General features: G+C 37.0%; 1 protein-coding gene across 2 annotated transcripts in view; it reads right to left on the bottom strand.

The window, feature by feature from the left end:
* Positions 1-3,056: 3,056 nt before the first annotated feature.
* LOC148829808 (hepatocyte growth factor-like) overlaps positions 3,057-24,306 on the bottom strand; it is a 33,058-nt gene continuing 11,808 nt past the window's right edge. For both annotated transcript variants that reach the window (XM_088922643.1, XM_088922642.1), the window contains exons 8-18: positions 22,818-22,983; positions 21,977-22,110; positions 20,206-20,302; positions 17,945-18,075; positions 16,375-16,407; positions 15,557-15,662; positions 15,248-15,322; positions 13,291-13,440; positions 12,443-12,549; positions 10,989-11,131; positions 3,057-6,815 (exon numbers count right to left, since the gene is read on the bottom strand). In XM_088922643.1, the coding sequence (XP_088778769.1) occupies positions 6,645-6,815; positions 10,989-11,131; positions 12,443-12,549; positions 13,291-13,440; positions 15,248-15,322; positions 15,557-15,662; positions 16,375-16,407; positions 17,945-18,075; positions 20,206-20,302; positions 21,977-22,110; positions 22,818-22,983 (1,313 nt within the window). In that variant the 3' untranslated portion in view covers positions 3,057-6,644. The remainder of the gene's footprint in view (positions 6,816-10,988; positions 11,132-12,442; positions 12,550-13,290; positions 13,441-15,247; positions 15,323-15,556; positions 15,663-16,374; positions 16,408-17,944; positions 18,076-20,205; positions 20,303-21,976; positions 22,111-22,817; positions 22,984-24,306) is intronic.

The following is a 24,306-nucleotide window of genomic DNA, read 5'->3' on the forward strand; positions in this document are numbered from 1 at the left end:
AAAGGGTGGTATTTTAAAAACTGGCATATATTAAGAGCTATCTTATTCAGAATTTTGCATAAAATACTTGAAAGAAATACAAAACCCCTAAGTAAACTGACAAGTAACAGGAAAGTCCAAAATCACTCTGAATCAATGCCCAAATATCAGAACTTTTCAATTTTTATCATAGCTTTTTTTCATAACAGCCCCGACTAGCTCTGTTGCTAAAGCATGGGACTCATAATCTCAGGAGAGTGGGTTCGTGTCCCATGTCGGGCACCAGGTCCTCCATGTTCGTGGCTGGGCACAAGGCTAACAACCCTGTCCTGTAGAAAAACAATGTTATGGAAACAGCAACAGGATGTTGCTGCCCCTACATGCTGGAAGGTATAATGGGCAAACATCCATTTTTATAAATAAAAAAAAAATATTCAGGAGATACAGCATTAAACTTTATTCACAGAAATTCAATTCAGAAGAACTTACTGGTATTTTAAACTGAGTTATGACTTGTACTGTAGCTAGCCATCAGGAATTAGGTGAGCTCACCTAGTTCACTGCAGGTCCCCACTTTGCTGACATTTGTTCCAATTGAGCTCGTGATTAATGTTTTTTTTAATTGAACCCCAGATGTTACTTATAATTTGAAAATGAGCCATTAAGACATTTTTAATTGTAACTATAACAGGTTTTAAATTTACGTTTAAAGATTTGCCAACAAGGTCAGCATGGTGGAACCGTGGTTAACATTGCTGCCTTGCCGTGTTGGGGCCCTGGGTTCAATTCTGGACCTGGGGTACTGTCTGTGTGGACTTTCTATGTTCACCCTCAGTGTTTGTGTGGATTTCTTCTGGGTTCTCTGGTTTCCTCCCACAGTCCAAAGATATACTGCTAGCTTAATTGGCTCTGGTGTGAGTGATAAAGTGGCTAGAAAATAGATGGTTGGATGGATTTGTAAGCAACCGTTCATTAATCTGATCTGGCTTTAACCCACTTGGCTAGAGTGCCGGTCTATTTAGATGAGGTGGTCTAGCTCCCAAAGGGGACAAGTGAAGGGGCTGTTACAGGGAGCATGCTGGGAAGGAAAGCATCCTGAAATTTACAATACTAAAAAATGTCCATGACTTGCAGTATGTAAAAAAGGCTTTTACAAAGGTTCTCAAAGACAGACAAGCTGGCATTCTCATTCCCTGTAAAACATTTAACCTATTGGCTCCTCTGGTATCTACATACCTTCTCTATCCATACAGTACTTAGAGAATATTATATTATAATATTACATGTATTTTTTCAAGATGTGGTGTTCTTGCTCCAAAACCCCAAATCATTTACAGGTCCCATTATTCCTGTAGCATACATAGCGAAGCTGCCTGGCAGCACTATAGACGATTCAACTTTGTTACAAACTCCAACAGTAAAATAATAAAATTTACTGTAGGTATCTGACCATGAACTCGAAAGAAATATACAAAGAAACAAAGAATAGTTTCATCCGTGATACTAATTTGTAAACAAAAATTCCATTTTCACTAGTCACTTTGGTCATGTACTGTATGCTTTCATACTTTTAAAATATTCATATTTCAATAAAAACGTATAGCGTAACAAGTGTAAAAATGGCTCTCATTTAGCTCTGTAGAAGACTAGCATCTTTCCTTTGTTTGGCCTTTCTTCGCCAACTTTGTGGCAACCTTTTGGGGCTCACTCACCACAAACCCATTCTCTTAGCTGCTGCTCCCATAGCTAACACCGAACCCTTAGACATACAAAGCTTAAGTCTTTCCGTTCCAGTCATTCTTACAATAGTGAATTCATTTTTTTCTAAAGCAAATTAAAACCAGATGCAAAATAGAGGTCTGAAAAATGTGATCTATTCATCAAAAAAGCAAATGTTATACAAATCGCATACCCCTTTCCAGTTCCTAATTGTGCAGAGAATTGAGATCAACAGCTGTGCCTTTAGTTCATTTAAGTTTCACTGTAGTGCCCTGCCAGATCACTCCCAAATCAGACACTGGAAATAAAAAGTCATTATTAAAATAATAATAAATGCATTAGATTAAAGATCAGCAAAATACATTCCTTTTGGCACGTGAAATATAGAGATTGCCAGCTCCACTCCTTTAGAAGCATAGGAAGTTTGCTTTCTAGCTGAGCTTACAGTAAATGTTCTAAAACAAGTAGCAAAGTCCTGAAAAGCACAGTGATACTCACTCATCACCACACGTTGCTAGAACTGGTTTTTAATTTAAATGATTAAAGATATTTGGTTTTAAAGACACATTTGTGATATTTGAACAGTGTGATCATTTCATGAGGTTTCTCGTGGTGAAATGCTCTTCAAAATGTGTTTACCACACAAGCAGGGTCCTCTGCTTCCTGACAAAGCCCTCATTCACATTCATATATACAAATGACTGTGTGTCCTTGGAGAAAATCTAAAGTCTGTGAGGATTCAAATTAAAGGTGTACCAGAGCTGTATCAGGGGTGGAAGAGAAATGAAAGATGACTATGGGAGCCTGCTGTCCTTTCATGACGACCAGGCTGCAAAATAAATCTTATACGTTGTATAGTTTAGACATCTAGCCTTTCACATGAAACATGTTGGGTCACTGGCTTTATGTTTGTTTTTACAGTTAGCTGAATTGTGCTATTCTGTGATGAGCATGTCATTGCCAGTTATGCTCTTCCAAAAACTTAAAGCATAGTGGAGCATCATATCTACAAAAGGAAGATCATTTCTATTCTATTTCACACCTGAAGAAGGCTCCACGGCCGAAACGTTGTGTTTTCTTTCTTCTTTTTTCAGTACGGAACCTATTACTTGCTCCTTTGCAGCTTACACATGCTGACGCAGCTACCCACCTGATTAACTAAAGAATGGAGATACCATTTTCTTATTTTACAAATTATTTAGATTAGAATGCCAATCTAAACAATACAGACAAAAACAAATTGTGATGAACAACATAACTCAAAGGCTTCTGGACACCATAAACCTGACAAAAATATTTAAGTAGCAGCTTTTACAAATACAGTACATGAGATAAAAGCCCAAACACTAAGCAGTAAGTTGAAAATGTTATACAGTAATCCTTTATTGTTTAAAATATATCTTTAATTTTGATTTTTGTTCTTCAAAGATTACATTACAAGCCAAGACAATTTACAAAATATATGATCATACAAAGAGTTCTCCCAGACATTGTTTGGCAGTGATCTAAAACCCTGGTTCTGAACAGGCCGAGTCCTACGAATCTTACATGAAATTTCAAACAATTATAGGTCTAATGAAGTAACAAGAGTTCATCTGGAAGGACAATCATAAAAAAAACAATATTGCTTTCTGGAACAAGGACTAGCGATCATGCCTAAAGTTACTGCAAGCATGACTTCAGCTAGGGAAAACATCCAGACGGTTTTCCGAGATCACTGTTCATCATGGATTGCTTGACTGTGTAAGCCGGACAGTTGTTAATTAAATTCGACTTCATATGCAGCAAATTCAGGATAGTTTGCAACCACCCAGGATCACTGCTGGTCACATATAATCTTACAAGGTTTGTGTATTGCAATCAACACATTATAATAGGACTCAACATTATTTTATGCACATTTCCTTTACTACATATTGGATGACCCATTTGCCAGTGACTTAAAATGATTCAAAAGTACAAAATCTTTAGTGTGTCATATAACTTTTTAATTATACTTTTAAGTATAACTTTTATTATACTTTTTTTAATTACTGTCCTGAAAGATATGCATTACTTTCCAAGCTTTTGTTTTTTTTCCCCCCTTACAAGGAAAAAAAAATCTTAATTTAGCATGATGGAAAATGTATTTTGAATATAAGCCTACTATGCATCTTACATGTGTTCACATTTCATATTTCAATGAAACTTCCAGCACCAAATTTTGCTCATTTCCTTACATTTGCACGTCACATTCCTCAGTTTTTATATATTTAAGTTCACACAGAGCACTGTCCACCATGAAAAACAGCCCAGCACCTTTGTCTTTTTATTCACACTCCAAATGCTACAGTGATCTACAGTGTATAGGTACAGGGTTATATAAAACAAAATGAGAAATTAAAAGGAAAACTTTAAAACATCACTTTTTCCCACACAGTAGATATGTACTATACCATCAGAGAAGGGTCACTTCTAATTCAAATACATTTTAAAAGTCATTCTACTCATATTTGCTTAGTTATATTTAAATTGACAGTGGTTTAATGATGGAGTTCCCAAGCAGATCTTGTTGGGAGGCTGCCAACACTGAGGTCTAAGCATAAAGAATGCATAAATTGAAGCACACCAGAACACCACTGAAACAAAATCTTACAAAAACCTCTTTTATACTAACAATAAATGACCACTAACTTTTTACAACAATGTCACTGCAAATCCTAGGCTCTGCCTGTTAGGAACAATTAGAACAGGTATTATGCACAAACACTCTATATTCTGTCCAGCAGAAAACACCATCAAAAGCTTTATTAATCCTTAGTAGCGTAGTCTAATTCTAGCAGCTACACCACATATCTGAGCAAGCACACAAGTACTTTCATTGCAGGTACATTCAGATTAAAAAAAAAACATTCTTAATGGTAGTATCATGGCTTGTTGCTTTTCAATATTTATTTTTAGGGAATACACAAAATACCTCTTAAACACCGTACAGATTCAAGGGACTTTTGTTCTGGCTTGAAGCCATCTAAGCATACAGACAAGTGCATTAAATTCAATTGATAATCACTGTCAGTTTAATACTAATATACTGGAGACACAGGAACATCCAGGTTACAGAGGAACAAGAAAGGTTTATACATAATTTTATCCCAGCTTGGTTGTTTAGATGTTTATTTTACTTGTTTCTTCAGTTAGTCAGTCCCTACTGTCAAAAATACCCTACTTCAAGCATTGTTTCCAACAATTTCAGCACACAGAATCTCCTCGACTTGCTGGCTATTAGTTCTGACTAAATAGCTATTATTCGTTGATCAACTGATGATGCACTATTGGGAATGACGCTGTATCAGATACTCCCGTAATGAGCATCTGGTTCCTTCTCCAGAGGTCCAATTGGCTACATTGCAGGCAACACACCTGAAAGAGGACGTGACTAAAACACAGAACTGGCACAGGGTTGATACCAATTACAAAACCCACTGGGCTTCTTAGGAGTTGAAAGTTGAAAATCTACAATTATGGCCCAAACTGAAAACTGAATCCAACTGGTCTGTGATTTAAGAATATGTCTGGGACAAAAAACAGATGAAAGAATGCCTCTTCTGGAGGATGACCGGGATCCACTGCACAGTGCAGGGCTGCCTATTGTCACCATTACTCTCCCTTGGACGCAACACACCAACCCTTGGTATTATGGACAGTATATAACCCACACAGTGCACAGTATATACCCCACCATCAACAGTGCAAGGAGGGCATTCTTGTCACAGACCAGCTAAAGCATTTAACTTGGTGCTGCTCTCCAATGCACTCAGCTGTTCCCTGTCCAGCTACTTTTACCATCTCCAAAAGTAGCTGGAATCAAAACATTGAAAGCATTATCTAAAAAAAATCTAAAAAGGTAACAGTAGTACTGTAGTATTTTCTGTACAATCATAAAAATGTATTAAATCAGTATTAAATCAAACGTTACATCTTTAAAATTAGGTATGTTAATCTTAAACACATCAATGCTACCAGGATTTTGACACTACTTTATTTGGCCAGAAGAAAAGGTATTACACATTAAATAAAGCTCCTGCAAAATTCAGTGCATTAAAAAATTAACTGTAAACCAGTTACTTTAAAAAACTCCTTATGTAGGGAAGTATATTATCATAATGTTACATGTTATCTTAAAAATAGGAGTAAAAAAGAAAAAATTAAATTGTAAAATACTTGTAAATGATCAACATTTTCCTAAATACATCTTGAGATCTATAAGACCTACAATGCATTGTCTGTGACAAACCAAATTACAAGCACATTATTTACATCCTGTTTAAGCATAATTTACACTAGTATTAACAGTACAGTTGATACTACTAATTGCAAAGTAAATTAAAATATTATATGAAATTCCAAAAGAAGGAAAATGTCAGATTTTTGGTCTTGCATATATTCAAGTACTTTCAGGAGATAATACTGCCATTACAAACAAAAACACTACTATCACTATTATCATTTAGAATTATTAAAAACACATGACCAGTTTCAGACTCACTACACAGTTTTGAATGTTGATCTTTATGTCACTTTTTCGTAACTTGCAGGTTGAGTGCTATGATTTGTGAAGCAACAGTCAATTTTAGAATATAGACCATGAATAAAAAAAACATTTTATAAGAAGACCTACAGGCATCGGTAGCCAGAACACTGGCTACATACACTTGTTTTCCTCATGCCGTTAGAAACAATATTTTACTGCTTTATTGTCTTGCAATTCAGAATTAACCCCTCAAGACATCTAATACTGAGTCTGCTACACTGGAAAACAAAATAAGGAATAAATGGTAATAAAACCCCAAATTAGGATTTTGTCACCACTAAAACACATTAAAACAGATTCAAAACATCACAGATGTCATTTAAATTTATACATTAAAGCAACGCCTACGAAAAGGCTCAAAATCTCATGGATTTTTTTAAAGGTTCGAATAATATTTGAAGACTTTATGTATCCACTCGGCGTAATACGGAACATTGACGAAGATTGCAGGGCGGTTGGGACGGGCGCATCCTCTGCCATGAACACTCACGCCAACTACTACTTTGAAATCTCCTTCTTCACACACCAACGAGCCTCCATAGTCTTTCTGTAAAAGGGAAGCAGAAGGCAGGTAAACTAACGAGTCATTACCTTGGCAGTAATCCCTGTTACAGGGAGAACGGCAAATTATTGACAGCTCGCAGGATCAATCAGCCTAACACCAGGATATCCTGAAACTCCAGTACATTCACGTTCAGGCATTTAATATTTTCATAATGTATGAATTAAATGAATAATTCATCAATCCATTACTGTTAGTTTCTGCCACATTTTAAATGTTTCATTTTGCCCCAGAGGTGCCAGCAAGCATTATTTATAGATATTAACTTGGCAGCTGGAGATTTATACTCTCTAGTGAAAGACATGTAAATATTTTTTTAATTTATGAGCAAAATGAATAGCCTTATTTTCATAAATGCTAAACTCGTCATTTCATTCTCACTGTAGAGCTATAAAATATTATATTCACTTTTACAGATGAGTGAATCTGTACCATCATATTAACAAATTTATGCTGGCCCCTCTAACATAAAGCAACTACAGAGTACTTTCCAGAGAGCTAAAATACTGTAGCTCAACACAGAATACAACACAGCGTTGGACTATACAACTGCAATAAGTCCAATATATAACCTGGAGCTGCACCATTCATTGCCTTAAATGTGGATAGGTGAACCTTAATGTTTATTGTTAGTTACACAGGACATCAGTGCAATTTCCAAAAGACAGGGTTATGTGCAGATGCGTTTAGTTAGCACATGAACCACAGAATCCTGGACATACTCAAGCCTATTTAGTACCTTAGAAGATACCCAAGTATATAGTCATGTGAAAAAGAAAGTACATCCTCTTTCAATTCTATGGTTTTATATACCAGGTCATAAAAAATCATCTGGTCTTTACCTGTTCCTAAAATTAGGAAATCTAACTTCAGGTGATAAACACATAACAGAGGAACAAGTAATAAGTTTATTCCATGCTGAAAAGAAAGAAAACATTTCGGGCATGGAGCCTTCTTCAGGTTGGCTCCATGGCCCAAACGTTGCATTTTCTTTCTTCTCTTTTCAGCATGGAATAAACTTATTACTTGTTCCTTTGCAGCCTGACACAGCTACCCACCTGAAACATATAACAGATTCCTCTATGTCATTATTTAACAAAAAATAAGCCGACATGCAGAAGCCATGTGTGGAAAAACTAAGTACACCCCATGATTCAGTAGCTTTTAGAGCCACCTTTAGCAGCAATAACTTGAAGTAATTGTTTTCTGTATGAGTTTATCAGTCTCTCACATCGTTTTGGAGGAATTTTGGCCCACTGTTCTTTACAACATTGCTTCAGTTCATTGATGTTTGAGGGCATTCCTTTATGCACAGCTCTCGCTCTCTTAAGGTCCTGCCACAGCATCCCAATGGGGTTGAAGCCTGGACTTTGACTTGGCCATTCCAACACCTTGATTCTTTTCTTTTTCAGCCATTCAGTTACAGATTTGCTGGTGTGCTTGGGATCGTTGTCCTGTTGCATGACCTAATTTCGGCCAAGCTTTAGCCGTTGGACAGATGGTCTCACATTTGTCTCTAGAATACTTTGGTATAAAGAGGTGTTCATGTTCAACTCAATGACTGCAAGGTGCCCAGGTCCTGTGGCTGCAAAACAAGCCCAAACCGTCAACCCTCCACCACCGTGCTTGATGGTTGGTATGAGGTGTTTGTGGTGATACGCTGTGTTTGGTTTTCACCAAACATGCTGTTGTGCATAATGATCAAACATCTCTACTTTGGTCTCGTCTGTTCAAAAGGACATTGTTCCAGAAATATTGTGGTTTGTTCAGATGTAATTTTGCAAACCTAAGCCGTGCTGCCATGCTCGTTTTGGAGAGAAGGGGGCTTTCTCCTGGCTACCCTTCCATGAAAGCCATACTTGTTCAGTCTTTTGTCTGATCGTACTGTCATGAACTTTTAACATGTTAACCAAGGCCTGTACTGTTGATCCCTAGATGTAGCTCTGGGGTTCTTTTCAATTTCTCTGAGCATTATACGGTCTGACCTTGGGGTGAATTTGCTGGGATGCCCACTCCTGGGAAGATTGGCAACCGTCTTGAATGTTCTCCATTTGTAAATAATCCTTCTTACTGCAGAATAATGGATTTCAAACTGTTTGGAAATGGCCTTATAACCCTTCCCAGGTTGATGAGCAGCAACAATTGCTTCTCTGAGTTCATTGCTGATATCTTTTCTCCTTGGCATGGTGTTAACACACACCTGAATGCTCAAGACCACCAAGCTGCCAAAAGGTCGGCTTTTAGAGGTGGTCACGCTTCCGGATGATCAGCTAATCAAGTGCATTTGATCACCAGCACCTGGCAGCTAATTACCCTCTTAATTCCTATGGAAGCAGTAAGGGTGTACTTAATTTTTCCCACATGGTTTCTGCATTTTGGCTTACGTTTTGTTGAATACATAACGACATAGTGAGATTGTAGAAGTTGGTGAGGACCAGATGACTGTTATTTATGTCCTGATATGCAAAACCACAGAATTGAAAGAAGGTGTACTTTCTTTTTCACATGACTGTATATGGTGTTACAGCAGTCTTATATTTCAGCAGAGAGTAATGGCAATTGTCAACTGCCCAATTAAAAACAAGCAGAAAAAAGGTACTTATGTCTTTCTTAACACTTTTCACGTTTCAGATAACACGGGGTAAACCTTAGCATCAAAGTTTCTTACATCCATCAAGAGCTTGATTTCTCTAGTGTTGACAACAATATCTTAATTTCGGTTGCATTCAAATCGTAATATCAGACAGACAACTGTAAATTTCAGACAGTAGTAGTACTGTATATAATCTGGTTCGTCTGTAAACCAGAGTGTTTTGAATTTATTAACCCAAGCCCAACAGGGAAATTATAAATCTTCATTAGGAGAGTTCCCAGCACATAGCCATTTGGAACAATCTGAGTAAGTGGGAAACATAAGATTTAAAAAGCCAGGATTAATGAAATGACACCTGATTGCTCAACAAGAGCAAAATTAATAAAGGGACATACGAAGCCTGATGATCCAAAGATTTCATTCAACCATTTCTTAAAAGACCCCACAGAATTGACATCAACAACTCTTTTTTGGTCCTCTTATTTGTTACAATTGAAATGATAATTTTGTAATTATACAGAGGAATGCATTGTCTTTCTTAACTTACTTTAACTCATTTTATTAAGAGAAATGTTTCAGAAGTGACTGAAAATTAGTTTTACAGTGAGAGTGAATTGGTGAGTGGGGTGGTTGTTTTCATGTTGCAAAATGAAGGGCTATTACAACAGATCTTCTTGATGCTTGACTGGTTTTTATAAAAGATAACAAAAAACATGACGTGCTTCATATTGACAAATTTGAAGAAGGTGAATTTGTTTTTCAATATATCAGTTATTGTGAGGAACTGGACAAGCAAAGGTTCAAATCTGAACAAATATATTTTTTTTGTCACACTAAAAACATGGTCCTTACCAATCACACATAACAGGAGACACAAGGACCAGGGACACAAGTGGAAATGATGAGAACGTACATTTATGACAAAGATTCTTTACAAAAATTGTCATGAGTGTATAGAATAGGCTATCCCAAAATACTGTAGAACTTAAGACTTTTTCAAGAAACAGCTAAATGTTTTCTAGCCAAACTACCTCTTCACATTTTTTCCTGAAAGGAGAATTAAGGAACATTGATTTTTTTAAGAAGCAAGCACTCACAAAAATAAACTTAAAGCAAAAAAACTCAACATTTTAAAAACCCTTCAAGTGTGATGTGTCTACAGAAGGCTGTAATAAACAGGGTGTTAAAAATAAAATGAATCATGTTTATTAAGTAATTTATCAAGTCTGATCCTATCCTGACAGGCTGGAGGAACTGATGCAAGTGCTCGAAATTCTCAAAGGCACTGACAAAGTCCACCCAGCAGACTTCTTCTGAATCAACTCGGTGGAAACGTATTTAAAACTGAGAACAGGAGGCACTTCATTACCCAAGGAGTTGTGGTTGTATGGAATATGCTTTCCACTGAAAACCGTGGTATCCTTCAAGAAAAGGCTGGATGAGATCCTTGGATCAAGTAACTACAAAACTACTTAATGGGCAAGATAGGCCAAATTGCCCCCTGTCATCTGTAACCTTCTTATGTCTCAATTAAATCTTCAGAATGATCACCAATGGGCACTCACCTCACAAACTCCTTCATCCCTCTTTCCTCCAGCACAAAGTCTAGACTCGGTTATTGGGAGACTCCCTCTATGATATGCATTGCACCTTTCATTGCTAACAATTGGCAACTGCACTGCTTTCATTATGCCATCATGTCCGGTTCCTGAAAGAAGAAAAAGGGAATATGACCCAAATCTAAACGACTTAAAAAAAAATCTTCAAAGTACACTCCTGCCTTGACCATACAGAAAGGGTAATGTATGAGCCTGACATGGAAGAGAAAGTGAGTACTGAAGATGAATATATAAGATGGCTATGTACTGCAAAGTGTGGGTTTCCCAGTAATATGCTGTAAGGCTGAAAGAAGTCGCGGTGCAGTTCAGTGAAGACTTAAAAAGAGCTTTGATCTTTTACAAAAAGGCAACTTCTGGAGAACAATCAAAGGAACACTCAAAAGTGTATGCTGCGCTGCATTCAGTCATTCACACAGGGTTCTTATCATCTTGAGTACAGCCCTAGATAAGCTCTTGTTTTACTGAACATGTAAGCGTTTACAAAAGAGAAAGACTCTAACCCAGATAAAGATTGCCATACATAGCACAACAGTATTTTGGACAACACTTATCTGCGCCTTCAGTTGACCTGAAATGTCACATACACTGTCTGCAAACAACTGGTGTCTATCATTGTTTCTCAGCATGAATGAAACCTTTCACAGATCAAGCTCTACAATGCCTTTGAGGCTTGTCCTGTGTTCCATTTTACTTAACACTTCTTAGAAAAGTTCACCTAAATCAGTAGTATATACAGAATTGAACTTTTGTAGTTGCATCTCTAAGTACGGTAGCTGCCGAATTCATATTTGTCTTTTAAATTCACAACTATTGCTCTTTTTGATGCCTTCCTAATATTCTCCAACTCCTGTGAACTGCTACAACCCCTCTTCCAGAAATGGGGAAACAAGGACAGTGAATGCTCTCTTCCAACATGAGGATGGTCAAACTCCTTGTTGTTTTACCTGCTGTGAGCTTGAGACTGCCCAAAGGCAGAATTAGCACTGACTGGATGCAATGATGCTGTACCCCTAGCTAGCTCAACACTGCCCAACCACGGTAGCAATTCTACTCATACAGTCCAGGACTGAATGGATATTAACCTATGAAAATAACTTCTATAAATCACTCAACATAAGCTATATATGTCTATAAGTCAGGAGTAAGAACACGTGTGCTGTTCTGTGGAAACTCTGAGATAGAAGTGTGGACTGGACATGAAGGGTTCTGGAATTTTAATGGAAGGCTGTGGGACACTGCTATTGTACCGTTGAGCAAAGGAATTCTCTGTACTGAAAACCCCCGTTGTTGAAATGGGAACACTGCAGATCATCGTTGTAACAGAGAAATTGTGCTCAGTTTTTTGGTCTGGTTAAACAAAGGATTATTTAAGAAAAACTGCAAAAAAGAAAAAATAGTACCTTTGGTCTCTCCCCATCCATACATAGTGCAATTGGTGTGTTCCGGGATAGCACATCCTGTGACAGGGAGCGGAATTGTACGAACGTTTTCAGTTTGCAAAGCAGCCCTATTTGTAAAAGAATAAAATATCAAACATTCTGTGACAACCTGATATTGAGTTTCTTTTAACTTCTCATAAACATCAAGCAGCATATACAGCTAATGTCTACTGCTCCCAAAAAATAAACAACAATGGTGTCAAAAATGTTTTACTTCCCACTATTTATCACTTCTGGAATCTGGCACTGTTATTTCATCTACAAGCACTTTCCATCTGCTTAACATAGAAGTAAACTGTACAATGATTTTTCTGGAAGATGAAACTTAATACAGACACTTGAAAGAGAAAAAGAGCAGTAAAGCACGCAACCTTATCAGCAGTTACAGTATGTGTTCACTTAGACATGAAATATGAGCCTACAAACTAAGAACTACCCAGCGGATGAACTTAGTTAAAAGCAATACTGAGATGTCTCAGGGTCAGTAATAAAGAAAGTACAGAAAGACATTATTGTATTATTATGGAGTGCTATCCAAAACCATTGACATTCAACGAAAGCCTCCATGAAGGAGAGACTTAAACAAATATTTCTTGATATATTTTATTCATTGCCCAGAATCATTAACTTAATATATCAAGGTATAGTTCTAAAAAAGCAGAAGTCAAAGACATTCTTTGCCCTTTAATATTGTCAGTACGGCCACTGCTTAGCAATTGTAACTTGTCTGGCATGTCTGATCACACCAGTCTAAGAAATTAATCATGCTCTTTCAGCATGTCTTTGGTAAAATGGTTTTAAAAAATTACCCAGATAATTTCAGCAAAGCGAGATTTGAGCCTTCAGGTCCACAGACCACATGGGAGATTTTCAGAACCTGTTTTTCTGACTCTTCCCGTCCTGTATCATTGAGGTGGAGGAAACCCATCCAGACACTGTATTCTGCCAAATCAGGCACACTGTAAAGAACAGCTTTAGTGAATTATGGTGGCAATTCAAGACTTCTGTGTGATCTTTAAAAGAGAAACACTGCACAAAGCAAATGCAGTCATTAACACCTGCTGAAAATTTTACTTTTGCAAACTTGGACCCCTTTCAGTATCGTCTAAACTTCTGAAAAAAGAATCACAGACATTTCTTCTGAAAAGAATCACAGACATTGCATTGATATTTTCTGCGAGTCCAAACATAATTTAATGAGACGACTGGTATTAAACATTATAACGGCACCAACAACAGATTGCACACTATTTGCAAGGATAAAGACAGACGTACACACCCACACACAATAAATAAGTAAACCAAGAAGTGTAGTTTTATTTTCTAGCTGCTCCTTAACTGCTGGTCTCTAAAGCACAGATGGGCAACTCCAGTCTTAAATAGCCAGGGTCCAGCAGGATATAAAGTTACAGCAACTGATTGTTCCCAAAGAATAACGACACCCGATAATTAAGTGCACTGAAAATGTTTATTGAGTGCTTAGTCACAGCAAGATCTGGCTTAACCCGCGTGGCTAGAGGCCAGCCCCCCATGCTGTAGGACAAGGAAGACAGGACCTCCTGCAGAGTGAGGAGTGAACCGAGAGACAGCTGAAAAGGTGCAGATGGTGTCGAGGAGGGGTGTAAAGGAGAACGTCCTTAGTCTTGATATTTATAGTTTTTGTATGCATTTTTTAAATATTTAATAATAATAATAATAATAATGAATTCCTTACACTTACATAGCCCTTTTATGAAAACTCCACTAAAGTTTCACAGGTAATGGGGACTCCCCTCCACCACCACCAGTGTGCAGCCCCACCTGGATGATGCGACGGCAGCCATAGTGCACCAGTACGCTCCCCACACACCAGCTCTCAGTGGGAGGAGAACAGAGTGATGAAGCCAGTTCAGAGATGGGGATTATTAGGAGGATTATTATTATTAAGACTGGTAAAGGCCAATAGAAATTGGCCAGGATGCTGGAGTGACACTCCTACTCAGGAGCTCGGTTTCACATCTCATCCAAAGAACGGCGCCTTTTCACAGTATGATGCCGTATCACTGTACTGGGGCATTAGAGCCCAAACAAACTGTGAGATGAGTGCCCCCTACTGGCCCCACTAACATCTCTTCCAGCAGCAACCTTAGCTTTCCCAGAAGGTCTCCAATCCTGGTACTGGCCAGGCTCACTCCCATTAAACTTCAGTCGGCTGCCAGGTGTGAGTTGCAAGGCGATATAGCGGATATCAGGAGTTTTTACAATAAGCTGATATGAGAGTGAACTTGGCATAAGTTCAAGACATAAAAATAATTGACTTCTTTTTATTATCTTAGGAAATCGTTTAGATAGATAAGACAAGACCTTATTGATCCCGTAGGGAAATTGATTAAGTTTAATAAAATAGTTTAATAAAATAATTAAGATGAGTGGTCCCATGAAAAACAAGGAAACCTGCAGCCCTTTAGGAATGGAGTTGCCAACTCATACTCTGCTGTAATCATACTGTACTCTTTGCATATAACCTTCCAAAATACAGTAGTTATTCTAGCTACTAGACAAATAAGCTAGTTAACAAATGTGTCAAAGGAAAATTCTGTAACTTGAAAAATTAAACCTACATTTTTACACTACTTCATAAACAAGCATTTGTCTAAATTGTGTTTTTTAAAATTACCAGTCATCCGGAATAAGCAGTTTTCTTAATGGGTATCTTTTTGATATCCAGGTTTATTTATCTATATCCTCCTTTTGCGGAATTTCCGAACGAACAGAAATTAAACTTACCAGGAAGAGAAACACTGCTTATCTGTAAGGACCCAATCCTCTCTCACCAATGATCCACCACACCAGTGAGAATTGCTGTTGACAAAACAAAAATCCATTAACATTCAGCCACCGTTACACATTTTTAAACTTTCACAAAACACGAAAACTTGAAAAACAAAAACGTTTGTGGAATTTAATTAAAAAAAAAATATTGGCCTACCAATTTGGTAGTGACTGTACTTCTCCTCAACAAGTACAGTTCGAGTAGCAGCAAGCACACACAATTTCTAAACAATATGAAGCAGATGAAAACAATCTGTAAATTACCCTTTCTGTATGCTAACCATCCAGCTTGCTTCCTTAATCTTTACTGGTGCTCCTCCAACAATTCTAATTCTTTTATGACGAAAACAGGAAATCTGTGATGGATCACCTTGAACAAAAGCAATACGCATGGTTTAATATAAACAGTCGAGGAAAAAAAAAATCAAGAATTTAGTTAATAACTAAAAAAAATCAACAGGACCATTTATTACCAAACAGACGCAGTCCCATATTTAGGAAACAGTAATTAAGCAAGACAGGTTAATCCATCAACCAGATTATTTAACTTAATAGAATATATTATAGCATCAAAGTTTTATTTCAGTGTGTAATGCTGCTTTTTCCCTATTCCCTACTCGAACAGGAACATTCCAGAGAAACAATAATTAAATTCCAATACAACCTGTAAAAGCAAAGGTTTTTTCCCGTAAGCACATCTAAAATATCACAATAATTCAAGATGTTCTTATTTGTTAATGTTCGTAAAGAATGGAATTAAGTTTTAGTATTATAACTGTCAGTTTGATTTTATACTCTTAAAATGTTCATTTCTTTAAACCACATATGCTTGGAATGGGATTAGACCAGGAATTTTATTTATAGCTCATACAAATCAGTTTAAAATATGCTATATAATACATTAAGGATTTTTAGGTAAAAGCTGAATCCTGTTATTCAAGTTTTCTTTGTTATCAGGGAAATTGACACATTACAGAGTATTTAGGATTTGCTGCTTATAACAAGATTAAACTCTGCTTCACAATTAGTGTTTAAATCTAGAGGGGACAGAAGCTCCAAAGCTTTCATAGTTGTCAACTTACTCTTTGTAGGGATCACATTGGATGAAGGCTTACCTAAATAAAAAGACAAAGAAGCACTTGAGTGAAGACAGTTCAAGACAGTTAGCAAAGAAACATAAAATAATCTCTCCAACAGTAATTTAAACATCTAAAAAAAACCCAAGAAAATAACTTTCTTTATTTTAAATAGAGTAAATAGAGACTATTAAATAGTCATTTTCTCCATTAAAAACGGCTGTGCAGTTTGGTCACCCATGTGCATCTTGGTTCCCTTAAAGAAGCACACAGGAGCTTCTGACATGATGCAGAAGTTCATATACTGTTCTTTAGCAATCACACCCTTATATGTTCACAGCGCTATTGGTTGTGAGGTACTGGGCAACAGTTCTGTCAACTGATTAAAAAGGTGGTTCTTTAAGGGACCAAAGAGACTGAAATCATCTGGTCAGGCAGGTGACAGAATACCATTACCATAAGAGGGTTCTGAATTTAGTCTTGTGCTCTTCACACAATCTTTAAACTAGTGTTAGGTATCACCACTGTCATGTGGTCTCCTGGCCAAACAGGTGATGGTGTTCTCAGCACTCTACCTATTCAAACCTGCCAGGTTAACCCACTCGGTAAACAATTACCTCCTGTTCTCAGTTTTAAATGCTGTTCCACTATTTGAAATACAAACACCTTTATATTTTCACTTGTTCAGTGGGCATAAACACTTTCAAGATTTAATTACTTTAAAAGATACAAACTTTATGTCACTTATGATTTGTATGTATGTTAGTTACATACTGTAGCTGTAGTTACTGGAAGACGAATGTAATTAGAGTAAGAGATGGAATGAATATGGGATGTAAATGCTGGCAAACTAGCTACAAAATGTACAGCTTGTACAGCACAACTGTTGCTCATTAATCAAATAGGAGCCTGATGTTACTTATACAAAACTGCATTTTTAGAATTTAAAACACAAAGACAAATTGAGGAAGCAGCACCAACAGAACAAGGATGTTCCCAGCAATGCCTGTAAACCCCTTGAGAAATTACAGTTGTGAGATTCTAAACAGTTATGTGCTGTTCACTATTAGCAGCTATGTAAAACTCAGGCCACACTGCAGTCATTAACGTAGTATTAACACAAAGCAGACTTTAAACAGATCTTAAAATCTACACTTCACAAGTGTCACTGTCATATGGAAACATTTAAAAAGATCATTTGTGGTTAATCAACTTACAAAGCTGTTTGGCCACAATGAATGGATATAAATGGTTATGCCTTTTTAAAAATGTTTAATTTTACAACTACAGACTTGTCTTCAAACCCAAACTGCACATCATATAAGAACTTTCAGTTGTTTGCATCATTAGGAATTTGCAAACACAGAAACATAATAACCAAATAAGATGTTTTCTTCATACACACTAGAGTTGCAAGGCTACAGTGATCGGTAACCCTTTGAAGTTCTAAGAGAACATGAAATATGTTTCTACAGCCTACTAGAGCTTTAAAAAGAAAGACAAAATGGTCTTGAAAATCACTGAAATGTCCTTCTTGGTACATGTCAGGAACAGCTTGTTCAAAAAGGGTACTTACACGGCTTAATCATACAGTAATCCCAAGGAACTGAAGAGTTGTTTGTATAGCACCAGGGACCGTGTTTGTCTTTATCGGGGTTCCGACAGAAATTTGTTTTCAGGCTTGCAATTTCTGAATTTGTAGCCGAGCTAAGAAAAAAAACATTAACAATATAAAGTTAACTAACATAAAAAAACATAGTTTACTCTGGTATGCTTTAAAAGTTGTAAAGGTTTATAGTTTATATAAAAGGAAACTGATCATCTTTGGAGAGCAGCTAGGTGCTGGGGCCCCAGGGCTCAATTCTTTGAGGTCAATCTGTGAGGAGTTTGCATGTTCTAACTGAGTTTCAGGGTGACAGTGGCCCAGAGCCTGAAACTACAGAATTACATAAGCGGTTATTGAAAGTGATGAGATGATGTGATAATCTCTGTCAATTTGTGAAAATGTGGCATAATCTGAAGTTAAAGCCATATAATATCTCTACAGTGATTTTGTAGTTACTGTACAAAATTCCATAAATGGCCTAGACAAATTTTCTGCGTGATTCCAGCTCAGGGGAATACAAAACTATGTACTAATGCATGTTTCCCATCGTATGCCCACCAAGATTCATAACTCCCACATTTTAATCCTGTAAAATGTCATTTTTTGCCAAAAGAATTATTGAGGTAAGAACAAACTTTGTTAAAAAAAAGTCTAAAATAGCTCAATTACTGCCTTAGATTCTTAGGGCGAGCCCCTGGGTCAATGTGAATCAGTCAGAATTTGAAGTCTCTTGTGAATACAAACCAGTTGCCTGAAGTATTGCTGCATTGAACTTTGTCCTCTAAAGGCTCAGATCCTGGACCTAAGCCAAATAAAGGGGCTGATTGACTCTGATCCCACTTTACAGAGGGACTGCACAGCAACTTCCATGGGTCAAAGGTGACTTCTTTAATATACCTGTCCTGCTGTGTTATCGCTGCCTTCAATGTCTTTGTAAGCCAGTTCACGTTTGGATGTCTATTAAAGGTCTTAAAATGTCCCAGATTTAATGTTTTTTTCTTTGTATCAGAACTGCTTGGAGCATTATTCTTGCAAGTTAGGCAAATATGACCTAACAGAAGATCAACCCTTGGGACTCTATTCTACATCCATGTGCCCTTGAAGCTTAATTGAAGAGTCTGTAGGAAACATTTACACAGTCAGAGAGAACTGCTCTAGTTAAAGATACAGGAATCTGTGTTTTATTGTTGCTTGGCTGACAGAAAGTCACGTGTCTCCTGACTCATCTCTGCACTTCCTAGCAAATTCTGAAAGGTGGAGGTAATGTCAACCTCTGCAGCTCACTCACTCATTTTTATTGATGGTATAATGCATGCATGGAAGTGTATAACATTGCTCATGTTATTACATATCATTCACATGTGAAACATATGAATGATAAGAACAATATAATATGCTGTCACACCATGTCTGGAGGAAACTGTGGCACTTCTTTTACTCATGCTAAAGCGTCTGACCCAAAAGTACATTTTTCTGTAGCTATATTTTCTAGTCTATTTTTCAATTGTTGAAAACAAAAAATTTAACTGTATCACACATATGTTCCTCTGTATTACCGGTGCTTATGTGCAGACATTATGATTTCAACTTAATATTACCATTAACATGCAGCTTAATAAAAAACAGTTTTCTTGGGGTGTTGATGAGGCTTATACTACTTGATGGCTTTTCCAGGGTTTCTGTTTTTTTTACCATAACTCTCCAGTAAGTGAACTGGGCATTTTTGTGATGTGTCATCCAGGCCCATTCTGAGCTGCCTTTGTAAATTTAATTAGCTTATCTAAAATGTCAATTTTGAGACAGACAGATAAAGGAGAAGGGAAGGGAGAAATGGCAGAGGTCTTAAGTATCATCAATCATGATCAACCTTAGAAGTATTTGGCAAGGTATGTGACATCTGAAAATAAAGAGAAACTGAAATTAGGTATAGGTTAATACAGCACGCCAGCTCTGACTGACAAAACAATAACCTTGACATTTCCTTTTGAATGCTCACTGATATAAAAAAAGAAAGCTGTTTTTGTAACTTTGAATACCAGTTTGTCCTTGAAAACCTTCAAAAGAAGGCTGCATTGCAGAGGTAGTAACTGCTGGATCTGGCCGTGTTTCCATGGAAACTGATTAAATGTATGTAAATGTATAGCTTTTTTTAATTCCCAAAACAAGGGTTTAAGGGTTTTGTACATCCAAAGTGGCAAAAAAAATATCATAAAACTGAATTGGTAATGCACCTTCTGTCAAGATTGTCTTCCCACATGGCACAGGGAACTCCAGACCTGGTCTTTGACAAATGTCCTCTATATTCTTCACCATTGCCTTCAAAACACTCTAGAACACAAAATAAAGGGAAACTGGATCTCAAAACACAGTATACATTATGTGATTACTCCCACCGAAAACAAATATTTAAAAAAATTACACTTTTTTTGCCAAACACAAACCCTTCGGGTTGGAACCTGAAACAAAACAATGAAACATTCTGTGAAGAATAAGATTTTGAGGCTGTGAATTTAATTCCCATATCAATCTATTCCTAAAATAAATAAGACTCTAAGCAAACTGACTGAAGTACACAGAAATAATGTTTGGTATGATAAAATTTCCTTAGGGGACTAAAGCTGGTTGGTATTTCCCAAAGAAGCTTCTGGAGCAAGAGAGGAAATTCCAGCTTTCTAAATCCATGAAGATTTCAACTACCTTCAGCAGAACATCAATAAAATTATATTACTCCCCAAAACATCAAGGAAGTTGCTGACAGCTTAATTTAACGACTCTGCAGGAATAATTCTCAGATGAATACAGATTGAACCTGCAAAATAAAATTATAATTTTCCCTGCAATATTGAATAATATTTTCCTTAGAGAGGGAAAACAGTGTGCAGAGTTGAACACTGTTATATACTGATTACATATGTCTATGATAAGTAGCATGTTTTACAGACAACTACAAACACTTTATTATATGGTGGAGGAGTGTGGCAAACCCCTCAAAAAGTTGCTGTAAACAATTCTGACATCTGAGCTCCATTTCAAGAAAGTTCTGAAAACAGAACCAGCAAAAAGCAGAACCCTAATTTATACATTTTAAGACCAATTCAATGGCTGAAATTGAACAACAAATTATCTTAGTTTTCATTCACTTTCATTGATTTTAATAAGCACCTAGCTTCATTTTTTCTCTATGACACAAACAAAACCACACACAAAAATAGGGCGACAGGCTGCTTGTGTTTCACAACAATACTGAGTACAACTGCTCACACATCCATAATTGCATACTGCTTTTCTTGAAGTAGACAAAATACAAAAACTCCCCTTATTTTATAGGTGTTGAAGAATACATTATAATATTTGTTCAAAGTTCAAAACACAATGCAGTTGTGGCCAGCAGTAATATCGCCCAGTGATTTCAGCTGACTTGCCACCACAGGTCATATGGTGCCTAAATGGTTTTACATGTGGTAAATTAGTTAATCAATTTAGATAGTTTGTAAAGTGTGAGAGTCACATTCTCACATTGGTTTCATTTAGCCTATGTTAGGTATATAAAGGGATTCACAGTGACAGGTGGTGTTTCTTTGATTTTTATTCATCAAAACAAATCCCAAGAGTGATCCTGGACAAGTCCCCAAGTGTGATAGGCCCACCTCTCCTCAGGCAGCTCATGAGTGTATAAACACAAGAAACACCAGGGATCACTGTGAATCTCTTTACATAGCAAAGGGATCCCCCTACGCAAGTCTCTCGGCCCTTCATCACCTACCCAATTCTTCAACACGCCACACGTGAACCTATTTACAAAGCTTAGTGGCCCAAATAACCACTAGTGGCAAGTCACTCAACTGTGTTATTGCTGGAAGCCAGAGGTGTCCTTCGCGACACTAGTCCTGTTTCTGAAAACTTACTTTAAAAAAAAAATGGAGAATTTGCTCTGTGATCAGTGATTATATTATGCTTAATGGTCAATGAAGATTTGTTTTGCTAGGAGTGAAAGATCTGTACCTTCTGTAGCAGGCGGCTCTGTATCACACCTGGGAATATTGGTACAAAAGGCTGTTCGCACTTTGGGGTCCACTGTGAAACACCATGGCAGCTCTGCTCCATCTGGATTCCTGCAGTAATTTTCTCTCAGATCTCTGGTATGAGAAACATACAGCACAAACTGTTAAGTCACAGAAATCATTACTTATTGAATGGCGGCTGAGTATTTTTATTGAAAAAAACACAAAGCTGTATTTTAATTAAACTAGGAATTAAATACTGTACATGAAAATACTCTCTGAAAGTGTCTTGCATGTTTAATAGATTTGGTAATCTATAGTATATAGAGGTTAGGTCCCAATAAAGAAAATAAAGCACTTTGTGATGACATTTAATTTCTTTAACCCATAAAGGCTTTCAAGGTTGGATAAAAAAATAACATTCACTTTAGAAAAATGGCTTAGCATCACTTGTAACTCAACTCGATGAGATATCTTTGAAAAGGAGGGAATATGTAAGCAAGGAACTGTGTCCTTCAAACTTATATTTATACGTTTCTGTTAACATGAATATATAACTCATACTATGACACACTGTAATTGAATAATCTAAAAGCTGATCTAGGTCTGCGGTATTTTTCCTTTCAGGTTGAATTTGATTGAGTGAAGATTTTGTACTAGAAGTATGACAGTGAGTACTGAAAATAATAATTTTAAAAATAACTCATTTTCAGCATGACACCATTAAAATAACGTCTAAATGTTTAGGCAGAAAACACTTGTTGTTACCACAGTTTTAAGTTATTTTTTAAATCAAATGCTAACTTGTGGCATATAGGATGTATCAGTCATGAAGCACTCACTGGCATTTGTAGTTCTCGGGAGTGTAAGAATGGTTGTGGGGAAACTGCGAGTCCCAGCGTTGGCACTGCACTCCATCCGGTGTAACGGCAACTGTCCCTCTATATTGTTCCCCCTGGCCTTTGAAACATTTTGTAGTCGTGTCTATATCAGTTTTGGCATTCACATCTAACAGGAAAAAGAAAACAACAGTGCATTTAAACTGCTACTGCAACATGCTGGCCAGAATGGAAACAAATATGAAGTATTCATGTTTCACTGCTATGCATTTCTCCTTACTAACTATTGCTCTTCCAGTTCCGATATGTTATAACACATATCATATCATATATCTGATAAGAACATACTGTTATCAAACCATCACCCTCTAAAATAAGATGTCATCCCTCACAGGACTCATCTATTACATTTGAGCAACCTGGTTCACTATAAATTGTTTCAAGAACAAAAAGTTTTAACTCCAGCCAACCCCAGCTTCTCAAGTCTTTAAACTAAAAAAATGGAGTGCCCACAGATCCAAACAAGATTTACAAATACTGTGTTCTTTAAAAGTAATGTACTGAAGAGACTGATAAAGCATTAAAAGGAGATTTAGATGAGAAAATCTACAAATTTGATCCTTGTGACTATGTTTACAGGGGAAAAAAAATCATTTTGTAAATCTACATTTCTTGCAGGCAAGGAGTTCATCATTCCATTAAAATGAAGAACCAAAACATTAAAGCATAATATATATATAATAATATTTTATAATAATTTATAGCGCTTTCTGGACACTCCACTCAAAGCTCTTTTCAGGTAATAGGGACTCCTCTCCACCACTACCAGTGTGCAGCCCCACCTAGATGATGCACCGGCAGCCAGAACGTGCGCCAGAACGCTCCCCACACACCAGCCATCAGTGGGGAGGAGAACAGAGTGATGAAGCCAGTTCATAGATGGGGATTATTAGGAAGCCACAACTGGTAAAGGCCAGAGGGAAATTTGACCAGGACACTGGGATTACACATCTAATCTTTTTGAGTAACACCCTGTGATTTTTAATGACCAGAGAGGCAGGTCTTGAGTTTACTTTCTCATCTGTTAGAACCCACACAGACCGCAGGGTGAGTGCTCCTTACTGGTCCCAATAACACTTCTTCCAGCAGTAACCTCAGCTTTCCCAGGAGGTCTGCCAGCCACGTACTGGCCAGGCTCACACCTGCTGAGTTTCAGTGGGTTACCATTTATAAGTTACAGGGTGATATAGCGGTTGTCAATATATTATATAATACAATATAATACAGCCTATTGCACCCTATATTCTATTTATACCAGCATTAAAAAGCAACACGGTTTTAACCTCTCCCAGACATCTGAATCCCAACAATAACCTCAATCAGTTTAGTTAATTACACTTATGTCTATCCAAAATTCTCCACTTATAGTTGTCAGTTTATGTACAATACTTAAATTCCTTTTTGTTTCTGACTTGTCTAGCAATGGATTGTC

The sequence above is a fragment of the Atractosteus spatula genome, chromosome 8, assembly GCF_055471065.1.
Source record: "Atractosteus spatula isolate fAtrSpa1 chromosome 8, fAtrSpa1.hap1, whole genome shotgun sequence".
In the NCBI taxonomy this organism is placed as follows: Eukaryota; Metazoa; Chordata; class Actinopteri; order Semionotiformes; family Lepisosteidae; genus Atractosteus; species Atractosteus spatula.